Genomic DNA, 13826 nt, shown 5'->3' on the forward strand with positions numbered 1-13826 from the left:
CAACCATCAACACAGCCCCACCATGGCCACCAAACCATGGCCCCAAGTGCCATGGCCACAGGTTTCTTTAGCACCTCTAGGGATGGGGACTCCACCACCTCCTGGGCAGCCTGTGCCAATCCTTGACCACTCTTGCAGCAAAGAAATTTTTTCCTAATCATCAACCTAACCCTCCCCTGGCACAATTTTAGGCCATTTTCCCTCATTCTATCACCATATACTGGGAGACCAACCCAGCTCACTCCAACTTCTGTTCAGGGAGTTACAGAGAGCAATGAGGTCTCACTTCAGCCTCCTCCAGACTAAACACCCCCAGTTCCTTCAGCTGCTCCTGATAAGACTTGTCCTCCAATGCTACCTTCATCAGGTTTTCAAAGACAATTCAAAGACAAAACAGCAAACAATTAGCAAAATTGAATTCTGATGAGTTCTAGGCAGAATGCCAGGAGCCTTAAACACACCTATTGCCTACTTGATCTTCTACTAGGACATACATCCATGCTAAAAGGCAGCTTCATTTCAAGTAAACAGCCCCAAGAGCCTTTTCTCAGGGAAGAGTTCTGCTCACTCAGTACCTGAGCTGTCTCATGGCATTATCTGCCATTTCAGGCTTTTTAGCTAATAGAAGAGCACTGAGCATAACTGAGTATTAGTTTCCCATCACTTACAACCCCCAGACTGCGTAGATATTCACAGCAAGCTCAGAAATGCTAAAGACCCACTGTCCAAAGTCCCCTTGACTTCAAGAGGGTTAGAACGTTGTCTGAAATGTTTCCACCTTCTATTAAATAAAAATCCATTTATACTCTGTTACTGCTCTGTCATCTTAGATATTCTTGTTAATTTACTAAGGAACTGCAGCTTAAATCACAGTAGGAGAAGCTTAAAGAAAACGTAGTTAACAGCTGAGCTTTGCTGATCAGATTTGGCAGCTTTAAAGCCAATTAATTTTCTGTTCAAACCTCCTTCAGTAAAACTGGAAAGCGGATAGTGATGGGATGGGTGCCAGCTGGATTCCACGGGTAGCTCACTCCTCAGGGGCACAATGAATGAGCTTTTAGTTTCACCTGAGAGGGAAGTCACAACTTTGGGCTGTTTCTTCCAATAAACACTAAAATACATGAGGGAGGCAATTGGTGCAGAGAAATCATCAGCAGGGCAGACAAACAGAAACAGTAAAAATGTTCTTTTCTCATGGTTTTGAAGAAACACAGTGTGGAGTGAGCATTCTGCTGCTGAGTGGAACACTGAAAGGCAGCCAGCAGAAAAGTACACTACATTTTTAGCCAGCAAGGTAATTATGGAAGGTTCCCTTTTAAACAAAAAGATTTCTGTCTGAAAGCAAGCAGCAGGTGACTGTTCCCATTGCTGAAGTAGTTTACAATATCAAGAGAGACTGGTTTATTTCCAATGGGTGTTGTACACTTTCTGAACCTCCCATTTCAAGCTGGAACTTTACAAAACCACATATTTTATCCATTGTACTTGGTCAGTGTTTATGTTTGTATCTATTCTCCAACAGATTCATGCAGCAAAATCAGAGGCTTTATTGATCCTAGCAATTTAAAACCCATTCTTCAAAGCACCTGTTTCGAATTCTAAGAAAGCTCTGAGTGACTTCCCTTTAATTAGCATAACCACACTGCTCATAACCTCAACTAGATCAGTATGGCCATACTTATTGATTTACTTTCTGTGTCTCCTCAGATTCTAGAATCACCTCACTAGCAGAGTGATCCCACTCTAAACTGCAACATCATGCCAACAAACTGCATAAGAAATCACTGTAGGAGAAAGAGTCATTTAGAGAGGCCTGTTTTGAATTTAACTGCACCTGAATGCCAGAATAAGTTGTTCTTCATTCTTCTAAAAGTATATTTATCCTAATTTTGGATGTTATGAAGTTTTGAAATGGAGCAAAGTGCTGCAAGTGACACTGTGGATATGTACCCTCTTGAGCCCCAAGGGAAGAAACTTAGATTATGTGATCCAACAGTTTTCTAAGTAGTTCTTCTTCAGAATAATTAATACTAGAGCCAAAGGTTTGCAACTTGGCTATTTGAGTCACATAAACTAAATCTAGATGATCTAAATCCAAGGTGACCTAAAAAAGGTTGCATCATTTCCCCAAGCACAGGCAGATAAACAATGCAGCCAGCTTCTGGCTTTGATAACAGATATTTAATAGTAATGAAAGTGGTGTAATTGCTCTTTAAAGGCTTACATAAACGAGGAACTGTCTAAATTCAGATACTCCACAGGTGACAATTTAGAACTCTGCTTTTTGTCCTCATTATAGATGATTGTAGATTTTAGAAACACTTTGCACAATAGTCTAGAGAACGTAGCTTCCAAACTCCCTGTTTCTTCCACTTTCTTCTGGTTTAAACAGCATTGCTGAGACTGATTACAAAACTAAATGTGATTAGGAGGGAAAAGTCAGAGAGGGGTAAATATGACAGACCAGTGGCAAGATGTCTGAAAGCCTTTAGATGCTGCTAAAGATGCAGATAGGCACCTTAGGGGATTCTCAAAAATTCCTAAGCATGTAAGGCGCTTACACGCTTAGGCACTTGGAAAATCCTACTAAGTCCATATCTGCATCTTTAGGTATCTAAATACCTTGGAAAATCTCACCCTAGATGTCCAATTTCTCTCATTGTTTCTTTTAAATACTATCAGTTTGACAGGCAGCACATTTGCTCATTTAATGGCTTTCATCCAATAAAAGGAAGACAAAAGGCTTGATTAAGACTGGAAGGACTTAAAGAGGAAATACACAGAGCTGGAGTGGAAATATAAATGTGTCTTTTGCTAGCAACAGGACTGTCTGGCACTTTATTACATCAGCCTCACAACTGGTACAAATGATGCTTGTACACTTCATGTTTCATCTTTTGTAACAGCCAAATGACAAGGAAGTGCTCCAAAACCCCTCTATAAGCATCTTGAAATAAACTGAATAGACAGCAAACAAGACTGATGGATCTACAGAACAAAATCACTCTAGATGATGTTAACATTCTCTGGTTCTTTATTGCCATTACCAGCAAAGTTTTGAAGATGTGCTTTAATATCTCTATCAAAATGGCCTTGGCTTCACTTGAGGAGCAGTAACAGTATTAAAATGTCTTTTCAGATGATGACTTTATACCTCTTTGTACCTTTCCCAAATTTAATAGAACTCTCCTGTTGCTTATTTAAGCCTTTCAGCCTATTTCTGTTCTGAGACAAAAGGGAAATAAGATTGCAAGAATATTCTAGTGAGATTTTTAACATTGTCTAAAGTAGAAATAAACCAACACAGAAAATGGTTAATAGTAAGTCATCTGAAGTCTTTTTCCACTCATACTGCAAAATTCTATGCTTCACAGAAAGTTTCTAGACTATGTTCTAGAGTGACAGCCTGCCTGTGACAACAACAGAAAACACCCTTAGCAGTGACTTCACAAATACCACAACTGCTTCTGAATGAAATTGTGTTGAACTTCCACAGCCATAAAGCCAAGCAATGCAAAATTCATTCTGCTTTCTGTTTCAAATGCTGCCAATATTTTCTAGGGGTGGAAGCACTGGGATAAACCTAACCAATGGGTCAAAAAGTGAAAACCAGACAGCTGAATATATAGAATCCCTTTGAGTCACAGGACTTCAAAAGGGTATTTATCATTGCTTTGTGCAACACAACAACTGCCCTATGCGTTGTGCTTGAAAAGCTGGTGCTGAAGGGGTTGGCAGTTTCCTGAGCTGCTAGAAATGCTTACATGAAACACCACAGCACTCCTCCCAGTTTGCATTTTAATACATAAAATAAGACTGCAAGGCTTGCTCTGCATTTCTGCAGCCTACCATACTCCGTTTATCTTTGCAAAGCGTTTGCGATCATGGCGAATCTCTGCTTCAGAGCCTCCCTTTTCTGTCTCAAGTGGTTTTCTATGGTCCTCGCTTCTTTTAAGATCCCATCAAGTTCCTGGACATAGGAAGTATCCATCGCTGCTCTCTCACTGAGTTGAGAAAAAAATCTGCAGTTAAAATCAATACTAAAGCCATTAAACTTCCTCACTACTTAGAAATGCCACACCTTGAGTCCTGTGTCCAGTTCTGGGCCCCTCAGGTTAGGAAAGATGTTGAGATGCTGGAAGGTGTCCAGAGAAGGGCAACAAGGCTGGGGAGGGGTCTGGAGCACAGCCCTGTGAGGAGAGGCTGAGGGAGCTGGGGTTGCTTAGCCTGGAGAAGAGGAGGCTCAGGGCAGACCTCATTGCTGTCTACAACTACCTGAAGGGGGGTTATAGCCAGGAGGGAGTTGGACTCTTCTCTCAGGCAACCAGCACCAGAACGAGAGGACACAGTCTCAAGCTGTGCCAGGGGAAGTTTAGGCTCGAGGTGAGGAGAAAGTTCTTCACTGAGAGAGTCATTCACCATTGGAATGTGCTGCCCAGGGAGGTGGTGAAGTCAGCATCCCTGGAGGTGTTCAAGAGGGGATTGGACATGGTACTTGGTGCCATGGTCTAGTCATGAGGTCTGTGGTGACAGGTTGGACTTGATGATCTTTGAGGTCTCTTCCAACCTTGGTGATACTGTGAGAGGAGGTAGGCAAGTGCTGTGCAAATAGGACAAAGTTAACTTGCCTTAAAATGTGAGCATATTTTGACAAGAAGTTCATGATTTCTTTGTTCATCTCTGTTGAAAGAAAAGGAAATCTTGTTGAGACATTTCAGCTAATGCTCATCTCAACTTCAAATCAGGTAATCACTTCCACTTTATTTCATACATCACCTTTTAAAGCTTTCTCTGGTGGTTCATGTTTGTAAGGGGACTGCAAGCCTTCAGAAAAAGCCAACTCTGTTTTGTCATGGGAGGACAACTGAGGATTTTCTGAACCTTCATTCTAATAACAAAGCACAACAGGGGAAAAAAAAAGAATGAAAAAAAAAAAAGGCTTGCACAGATAAAGTTTAACTGAGAAAAAGAAGAGTTTGGGAAAGATCTTGAGAGACTTGTTTACAGAGTCACTGGCTTCACAGCATCACCTCTATCCACGGTGAGCATGCAGAGCATCTAGAGCAGTGGGTGGGAAGCACATACCAGGAGAGTGAGGGGGTGCCAGCTTAAGAGCTTTGTTTCTGTCAGTAAAAGCAGATGTACTTCAGAAGCTCACTCTCAGGAAGTTTGCCCAGGGAGGTGGTGGAGTCACCACCCCTGGAGGCGTTCAAGAAACGTGTGGCCATGGCACTTGGGGACATGGTTTAATGGCCATGGTGGTGTCAGAGCTTGATGATCTTAGAGGTCTCTTCCAACCAACTCTATGATTCTCTTAACTGTGTTGCAACTTTGTTAACCTTCAAACACTAAGAAATTCGATGTTCTCCTCACACAAGGAAGCCATTTATGTTTCCTTTTCCCTACACAAACTGACATGGAGCACTCTGCCCTCTCCTTGACAGGAACGCGTAGCAGGGCCAGAGAAGGACATGAGGGTGAGGGCTGCATCACTCCCCTGGGGCCAGAAGACTGATTTAATACTAGGTTGGAAGGGACTTCAAGGATCATCCAGCCCAACCTTTCAAGGTGAGAACATAGCTTAAATGAAGAGTCAGGGTCCTCCCTCCCTCCCTCCCTCCCTCCCTCACAGAGTAGTGCTCACCTCCACCTCTTTTTTACGTCTGCTTCTATTTTCATCGGGTTTCTGTGTGTTGCTCGCCAATGCTGCCTGAGTGAAAAAAACAGTACACCGTCCTGTTTGTTACGTGGTTGCCTTGTGCGACTGGAAAACACAGAAAAAGGCGTCAAGCCTGTCAACAATACCTCTGTGAGCTCCTCTGCGAAGGATCCCTGCTCCTCATCGGTGGGAGGCAGAGCCTCAAAGGCCGACGAATGCCCCGGCTGGGGCTGGACACTGCGGCGCCGCGTCCCGACCCGCCCCGGGCCAGCCTGGGCCATGCTGGGCAGGGCTGAGCCACACGGCCCAGGGTGCTGAAGGGCGTCTGTGGTGTGCCTCGGGCTGCGGGGGCCGAGTCTCCGTCTCCCCGGAGGGCTCTACCCCCAGGCTGCGCCCCGCGGCCCCTCCTCAGGCGGCGTCAGCCCAGGGCGCTGAGGGCACCTCGCGGCCCCTCCTCAGGCGGCGCCAGCCCAGGGCGCTGAGGGCACCTCGAGACCCCGGGGCGCTGAGGGCACCTCGAGACCCCGGGGCGCTGAGGGCACCTCGAGACCCCGGGGCGCTGAGGGCACCTCGAGACCCCGGGGCGCTGAGGGCACCTCGAGACCCCGGGGCGCTGAGGGCACCTCGAGACCCCGGGGCGCTGAGGGCACCTCGCGGCCCGGGCAGCCGTTAACGGCCGGCGCGCGCGGGCGGCCGCGGCGGGGCTGCCCCAGCTCCCCACACGGGACGGAGTCTGGCCCCGGGGCCGCCCTGCAGCCCTTGCCTGGCCCGGGACGACCGCCCGGCCCGCTCCCGCCCAGGTTTTGCCCGCCGGGCCCACCTCTGAAGGCTGGCCGCTAAAACAGCTGCTTCAGAGACCCCAGGAAGAAGCCTTGAGTCCAATGTCCGAGTTGAAGCAGCTGTGGCGGCTTGAAGTGTGGAGCTGGCATAGAATCATAGAATGACAGAATGTTAGGGGTTGGAAAGGACCTCCAGAGATCATCCAGTCCAACCAGAGCAACATCACCTAGGGCAGGGCACACAGAACACATCCAGTTGGGGCTGGGAAGTCTCCCGAGCAGGAGACTCCACAACCTCTCTGGGCAGCCTGCTGCAGGGCCCCAGCACCCTCACACCAAAGAAGTTTCTCCTCATGTTGAGGGAGAGCCTGTCGGCTTCCAGTTTGTCCACTCAAAACGATTCTGATGGTACTTGAAGAGCCTGTGGTGGCTGCAGTCACAATTTGAATCACTGGGGATATTCTGGGATGAGAATGGAATGGAATGGAATGGAATGGAATGGAATGGAATGGAATAGAATAGAATAGAATAGAATAGAATAGAATAGAATAGAATAGAATAGAATAGAATAGAATAGAATAGAATAGAATAGAATGGGATGGAATGGAATGGAATGGAATGGAATGGAATGGAATAGAATAGACCAGGTTGGAAAAGCCCTTTGAGATCACCCAGTCCAACCTCTCACCCAGCACCATCTAATCAACCATGGCACCAAGCACCCCATCCAGGCTCTTCCTAAACACCTCCAGGGATGGTGACTCCACCACCTCCCTGGGCAGCACATTCCTATGGCCAATCTCTCTTTCTGTGAAGAACTTCTAACATCCAGCCTAAACCTCCCCTGGCACAGCTCGAGACGGTGTCCTCTTGTTCTGTCACAGGCTGCCTGGGAGAAGAGACCAGACAAGGCTAGAGAGATCCATTTCAAAAGACAGTAAAGAGTTTACTGCCACTAAAATGAGTAATGCCACTAAAATTAGACAACTGCTGAGACCATCTGGGTTTTGGTTGTTGGGTTTTTTTCCCTAAACAATGGAAAATAAGACTGCATTTTCCTTGTGTTGTCTTTCACTTCTGTAGGTAAGCTGGACTTGGTTTCATCAAGAAATGACATTACATGGTGAGGTGGCTTGCTTACAAGAGGATAAAACCAGACACAATGATTCAGAAGACCTCTTTCAGTATTACTTCATGTTGTCAGCCAAAAAGAGTATCAAATGCTGTATCTGGGCCCCTCAATTTAAGAGGGATATTGAGACACTTGAATGTGTCCAGAGAAGGGCAAGGGGGCTGGGGAGAGGCCTTGAGCACAGCCCTGTGAGGAGAAGCTGAGGGAGCTGGGGTTGCTTAGCCTGGAGAAGAGGAGGCTCAGGGGAGACCTCATTGCTCTCAACAACTCCCTGAAGGGAGGTTGTAGCCAGGTGGGGGTTGGTCTCTTCTCCCAGGCAACCAGCACCAGAACAAGAGGACACAGTCTCAAGCTGTGCCAGGGGAAGTTTAGGCTGCAGGTGAGGAGAAAGTTCTCCACAGAAAGAGTTGTTAGCCATTGGAATGTGCTGCCCAGGGAGGTGGTGGAGTCCCCATCCCTGGAGGTGTTCAAGAGGGGATTGGATGTGGCACTTGGAGTCATGGTTTAGCTAGTCAGGAGGTGTTGGGTGACAGGTTGGACTTGATGATCTCTCAGGTCTTTTCCAACCTTATTCATTCTATGATTCTATGATCTTAAATGCTTTCCTAAATCCTGGCTTAATCCTGATGGAAAACCACTGCAAGGTTTGAAGTTGCATTGGAGCAAAGGGAAGTTTTCCTCGGTTGTATTTTTTTTCCCTTTTATTACTGCATCTTTAATTTCTGGGGGGTTTTTTCAGCAAAGATCTTAATCTTACAGACATTATCCAAACAGGCTCTGAAAGCCAGAACTTGAGGAGGAGAAATGAAACCACGGCAAGAATGACATAGTTCCCCAAAGCAGAAACAATATTCAATCCATTGCCACAGCCACTTCCTTTAATCCTCAAAAAACCTCTCAGGTAATGATGTCATTAGCAATATTGTCTCATAGATAGGAAAGAATGCGCTAAGAAAATGCTCCTGAAGTGTTTCCCGAGCTGAGCTACCATTAGTATGTTATTTTTATTGAGAGAGCACACATCTGAACCGGTTTACCCCTTTCAGTACCTCACGGATGTGAGCCTAGGAAGAAAACTCGGGACCAAATGGAAAGAATCGAAGTCTCTAAGCCAGAACGTGAGGATTTCCCACCAGGCACCAGTTGTATGTTCCTAGGTGCTGTCGGTACAGAAAACCCCCGAGGGGCACGGCGTGTTTCAGTCCTAAAGTGGCTTCCCCGCAAGGCAGACCCAGTGTGCAGGAGGGGAAGTTCCCATGCCGAGTTAGCCACTACCTGCTTCAGAGCTGCTAACCGAGACCGTACGAACCAAGCCAAGAGGCTGCAAACCGCTGGTGCAGGAAGCAAACCTTGTCCTCTGCCCAGCGTCTGTGTGAGATAAAGGGAGTCACCAAAAGCTCCCTCGGCAACCCCGGGTTTGGCGTGATTTGTTTTCTCCGCCGAGGAGGGGAAGTGCCGCAGAATAAATGCCGACGTAGACAGCTGTCTTGGGAAAGAGTCCTGATTTTCTCTGTGGCTTCTTCCTTCACTCGGCTCCTTCTGTGATGCAAGCGGGATAAAATCCCCTACCCCAGCCCCTTCCAACAGCCGCCGCCTGCAGCAGGCACCGCTCGTCCCGCCGGCTCGGAGCCACGCGTGGAGGTGACACGGCGGTGACACTGCCTGGGAAAGCCCGAGAGGCCCTGCCGGGCAGGACCCCGCGGCCGGCGGTACCCACGCCTGCAGGGAGAGGGCCGGGCGGGTGGGCTCTGACCGCGGGAGCCGCCGCCCGTCCCCGCCCCTCCTCCCGCTGCCTTCGCCCTTCCGTCTTGCATCTTTCCGCCGCAGCCCGCCGAGGAGCGAGGTAAGGACACCCTCTGCTCGGAGCTCCGAGCGGGGCAGGGGCAGAGCAACTCGGCTGGCGCTGGGCTTGCGCCGCTCCCCGCGCATTCGCGACCCGGGCGGGGCATCCCTCCGTGGGACCGGCAGCCGTCCCCTTCTCGCGGCTGCAGCAAGCGGCAGAGCCGTGCCCATTGCCGGGGCTGGCGGCGGAGGGCATCGCTCATCGGGACCGCGGGCAGGCGGTGAGCGGCAGCCCGCCCGCTGGCAGCTCCGCGCTGTCCCGGGCACGGGCGCCGAGCAGGGCAGGACCCGCTCGGGCGCGGCCTTGCGTTTCTCGTTCCCTGCACCCGTGTCCCGGCGAGGCAGGTCAAGGTACACAGCCTCCAGCAGTCAGGTAGCAACTCCTTTCCCTTCGACCCTTCGTTTCAGGCGTGCTCGTGAAAACATCTGGCCAGCTCCTATTGCATACCGGGGGAAGAAGTGTCCTCGGTTCGTGTATTTTACCCATTAAACTTAGAGCCACCTTTTCCTCTACTCAATAATGCCTTCCCTTTTGCTTTAGAATAACAGAGCTAGTCCAGAACTAGCCCAAGAACTCCCTTGCCTTATAGAGTACAAAGCATTGTTCTTAATTCTGAATCCTCTCTGTGGGTTTGTTTTTTCTTGCCAGAGTGAAGATGAGCTGTGAAGAGATTCCTGTGTATGCAGTAAAATTTGGAGAAAACTTCTGCCTCTATTTTGAAGGTAATCCCTACCCACAGCTGAGACACCTCCTGTCTCCTTTCTGCATAGAAGGCCAAAAGCTGATCCACAATTCAGTCCTTCCCTTGGGCATCCCTGGCTTTGTGTTCCACTCCCTTGCCATGTTACCTGAGCAATCCTCGAAGCAATTACAGATTCACAGCTTCACAGATTGCACTGGCTTGGAAGGGACTCTCCAAGGGTAACTTGTCCAACCCCTCTGCAGGCAGCAGGGATGCCTTCAACCAGAGCAGGCTGCATAGGGCTGCTGATCTTGAATGCCTCCAGGGATGAGGCCTCAACCACATCCCTGGGAAACCTGTTGTAGTATTTTACCACTCTCATTGTGCAGAACTTCCTCTTGATGTCCAACCTAAATCTCCCTTGCTCCAGATTAAACCCCCAGCTACAATCCCCACAAGCATGATAGGTGTTAGATTGTGGAGCCAGGCTGTTCACTGCAGAAAGAACCTGAGTGTCATAAAGATGTCCCAGTGCCTTCACAGGTCAGTACCATACTGCTGAACACTTTAAGCATTTACAAGCTTTCTCTGTTTGAATACTGATTAAGCAATCAATATTCTGTATAAAATACAGATGTAGCCATCTGACTGCACCTAATTGCCCCATCAGCTTCAGTGTGAAGTACTGCAAGCCAAGTATCAGGGTTAATAGAATACTTGTTGCTTCATGCAATGCATTCCTCTAAAGGCCACTCAGAAGGGTTGGACTTGAAATGTGTAGGTAACTTTTCCAGTCTTGTAGGGTGAAGCTAGAAAAATAATCTCTCTCTCCTGTAGAAGCAATTTGTAATGACCTTTTCTTGTCCTTTTGCTCACTTAAAGTGCTGATTAAAGCCCCAAATTTGCATGCTCTGGGCTTCTTATTTATATTCCTTGGTTTATAGGCTGCAACTGACCTGAGCTGCTCACCCTTAAGTAACCCTGAAACATTCTGCATGCCTCTTGGCTTGGTGGTTTCATCAGTCTGTTGAGTTTGTTATGCTCACATAATTAGAGCAGCTCAGTGTGGCCAATTAGTGATAGTGGGGAGTACAACTAGAAACCTGGAGGTGGCTGGCTGGCTTGGAGCCTGCTGAACAGAAGTGGGTAGAAAGTGGTTTCTTTTGTGGGGGCAGAGCTTAATGTTGTTTTTCCTTTCTTTTTTTTCATTTTCATTGCTCACTTGGAACCAAGATGATGATGGTAAGCTGCAAGCTCCTGATTTATTAACTTCCATTGTCAACTTTACCTGAATTAGCCTGCTCACACATACCAATAGATGCTTTGCATGCTTTAGAGAACCAGTTTTCCAAGTGATAATGGCCAGTGTGAAAGAGAGAGCTACAGCTCACCACTTCTCTGAGCCTGAGGTGGTTGTATTTCCTCCTAAGTACAGGGCAGTTGCTCCCCTAATGGAAGGGCACTGTAATTCAGTTCTAATTATTGGGCAAAAGAGAGAACTCTTGTTTCTGCACTGTTCCTGAACTGCTTCTGAACTCTCATCAACAGATAGAGCAGCTTCTCTTGCTTATATATACAGAACACTCTGTTTTGGGGAATCCTCCAGGCTTGAGTTGGTACAAGGCAGAGGTGGAAAGGAGGACATGGCCTCCCCTTGGTTTGAGACAGCCATGCTAAGAATTCATTTCACCTGGTATCCTTATTGACAAAGATTCAGCTCATAGTGAACTGCTAAGATTTGATCAGATTGCAGCAGGAGTATGTCACCCTCTTTGCCTATCATTTCTGCAGGGCTGGAATGTGATGCCTTCAGGAAGGACAAAATTCTCCAGCGAGTCCTTCGAAATGTGAACAGCCAGCTGCTTGTGGTTCGGCCGGACCTCAACGTGGCAGCTTTTGAGGACGTGACAGATCAGGAGATTAAACCTGGTACACCCTCTAAACAAACAACAGCTTTAGCACTAAAAGCTTACTGTCTTACCCCAGCAGTAGTTAACAATGTGCTTATGCATTTGGCTCTTTTCTTCTGGGAGGGCAGGGGAGATGACCTCAGCAATTCATTCACAGCTGTATTTGTTGAACTCATGTCTGTACAGATCACATCTCTACAGATACAATCTGATTTATAGCTGACTGGTTACAAATCAAAGTCTCAATTTATGCATGCACCTGAAGGGATTTGATCATCCTATCTATACTAAGTGGTAACTTCACATGCTTTCTTCCAAATTCAGAACCTTGGTCTCTGCATTTCCAGCTTCAGAACCTTGGTCTCTGCATTTCCAAAATCCATGCCCTGGCTCTCTTGTCAGGAAAAGCATCCTGGGAAGGCAGGAGATGGCAATGCAATGGTTAAGATGTAATGGAACTGTTACAGCTGTCTCCTGAGCAGACTGTTAACGACAGATCATTTGTGTTTAGGCAATGGAATGCAGTTCAACATTCACTATTACAACACCACCCCCCCCTCAGCAGGGAGGCCTGTGGCATTCAGCGTCCGGGTAGCAGATAAAAGCTATTACCTGTGCTGTGAGAAACAATGTGGGAAAATGATGGTTCAGTTTAGGGTAAGTGCCTGCTCCCCATCCCTGCTGCTCTTCAGCAGCGAGCACAATTCAGAGTTCAAACATGTGAGCTGGAACAAAGCTCTCTTGTCTTGGGGACTAACCCATTCCCCTTTTTCTTCCTCAGGAAGGAGAAGTTCCCAAGGACATTCCTGGCGAAAGCAATGCCATCTTTTTCAAAAGGACATTCACATCCTGTAGCTCTGGAGCATTTAAGTTTGAATACTCACTGGAACAAGGAATGTTCTTGGCCTTTGAGGAGGAAGGCTGCTTAAGAAAACTAACTCTAAAGAAATCCAGAGAAGATGAAGTGGATGAAACCATGAAGATATGTTTCTAACTTCATAGAATTGTTAGGGTTGGAAGGGACCTCAAGGATCAGCCAGTTCCAACCCCCCCTGCCATGGGCAGGGACACCTCACACCACAGCAGGTTGCTCACAGCCACATCCAGCCTGGCTGCAAACACCTCCAGGGCTGAGGCTTCCACCGCCTCCCTGGGCAGCCTGTTGCAGTATCACAGCCTGTGGTCTGCTTCAACAACCTTAAAATATGTTTTGTCTTTTTAACAAATAAAAATCTTACTCTTTCTGTATCTGAGGCAAGCTGGGTTTGTGCTTTTAGCTAATGTAAGTCAGTGCAAAAAACAAGCATCTTACAAAGGGAAAGACATTCAGGTTCTTGGCAAAAAGCAGCAAGGCTTTACAGAATGGAGGGGGAAAAAAAAAGATGTGCAAGTCTGCATCGTCCTGATTTGATCCCTCAAATCCTTACTGCCACTTGATCAAACAGCTTCTGAATTTGGTGCCTCAAAGATGAAGTGGAAGCAACAATTTTGAACTTGGTGGAAATCCTCACCAACAGCAACTTACTCTGTTCATTGCATAACAATGCTCTTCCTCTTGCTATGAATAGCACCAGAAAAGTACCATTTAAATGTGGGAACAGTTAACCACTCCTCACTGCTATGAAAATCAGAAAATACCAAGCCAAGAAGCAAGCTAAAAAAAAAACAAACCAGAATTTCATCTCCCTCCTTTAAAATGCTTCAAAACACTTGAGAGGCTGCCTCTGGGGCAGCAAGGGTTTGGTGGCTGTCTTTTCAGTCACACAGGAAGATGTGTAGCAGGGGTCATTTAGAAGACAACCCCCAAGAGATGCTGCAGAT

At 47.4% G+C, this 13826-nt stretch overlaps 2 protein-coding genes across 2 annotated transcripts; one reads left to right on the plus strand and one right to left on the minus strand.

Annotated features, from left to right (window-relative positions):
* Nucleotides 1-3859: 3859 nt before the first annotated feature.
* Nucleotides 3860-5940, minus strand: TEX12 (testis expressed 12). The gene is made up of 5 exons (XM_009903016.2): nt 5806-5940; nt 5645-5710; nt 4777-4888; nt 4629-4680; nt 3860-4004 (listed from the first exon to the last, which is right to left on the minus strand). Exons 1-5 carry the CDS (start codon nt 5938-5940, stop codon nt 3860-3862), a joined length of 510 nt encoding a protein of 169 aa, XP_009901318.2.
* Nucleotides 5941-9315: 3375 nt separating this feature from the next.
* IL18 (interleukin 18) lies at nt 9316-13139 on the plus strand. The gene is made up of 6 exons (XM_054176074.1): nt 9316-9413; nt 10062-10135; nt 11329-11337; nt 11887-12024; nt 12517-12662; nt 12787-13139. Exons 2-6 carry the CDS (start codon nt 10069-10071, stop codon nt 12997-12999), a joined length of 573 nt encoding a protein of 190 aa, XP_054032049.1. The 5' UTR covers nt 9316-9413; nt 10062-10068; the 3' UTR covers nt 13000-13139.
* Nucleotides 13140-13826: the final 687 nt, after the last annotated feature.

The sequence above is a fragment of the Dryobates pubescens genome, chromosome 34 (assembly GCF_014839835.1).
Source record: "Dryobates pubescens isolate bDryPub1 chromosome 34, bDryPub1.pri, whole genome shotgun sequence".
Lineage (NCBI taxonomy): Eukaryota > Metazoa > Chordata > Aves > Piciformes > Picidae > Dryobates > Dryobates pubescens.

Excerpts from the sequence above, each read along its gene's own strand:
- TEX12 (XM_009903016.2), bottom strand. The coding sequence starts at position 5,940 with ATGGCCCAGGCTGGCCCGGGGCGGGTCGGGACGCGGCGCCGCAGTGTC. Across the intron at positions 5,711-5,805 it reads TCGCAGAGGAGCTCACAGAG|GCAGCATTGGCGAGCAACAC; the intron begins GTATTGTTGACA and ends TTTTTCACTCAG. Across the intron at positions 4,681-4,776 it reads ACCAGAGAAAGCTTTAAAAG|AGATGAACAAAGAAATCATG; the intron begins GTGATGTATGAA and ends TTCTTTCAACAG.
- IL18 (XM_054176074.1), top strand. The coding sequence starts at position 10,069 with ATGAGCTGTGAAGAGATTCCTGTGTATGCAGTAAAATTTGGAGAAAAC. Across the intron at positions 12,025-12,516 it reads AGATCAGGAGATTAAACCTG|GCAATGGAATGCAGTTCAAC; the intron begins GTACACCCTCTA and ends ATTTGTGTTTAG. Across the intron at positions 12,663-12,786 it reads AAATGATGGTTCAGTTTAGG|GAAGGAGAAGTTCCCAAGGA; the intron begins GTAAGTGCCTGC and ends TTTCTTCCTCAG.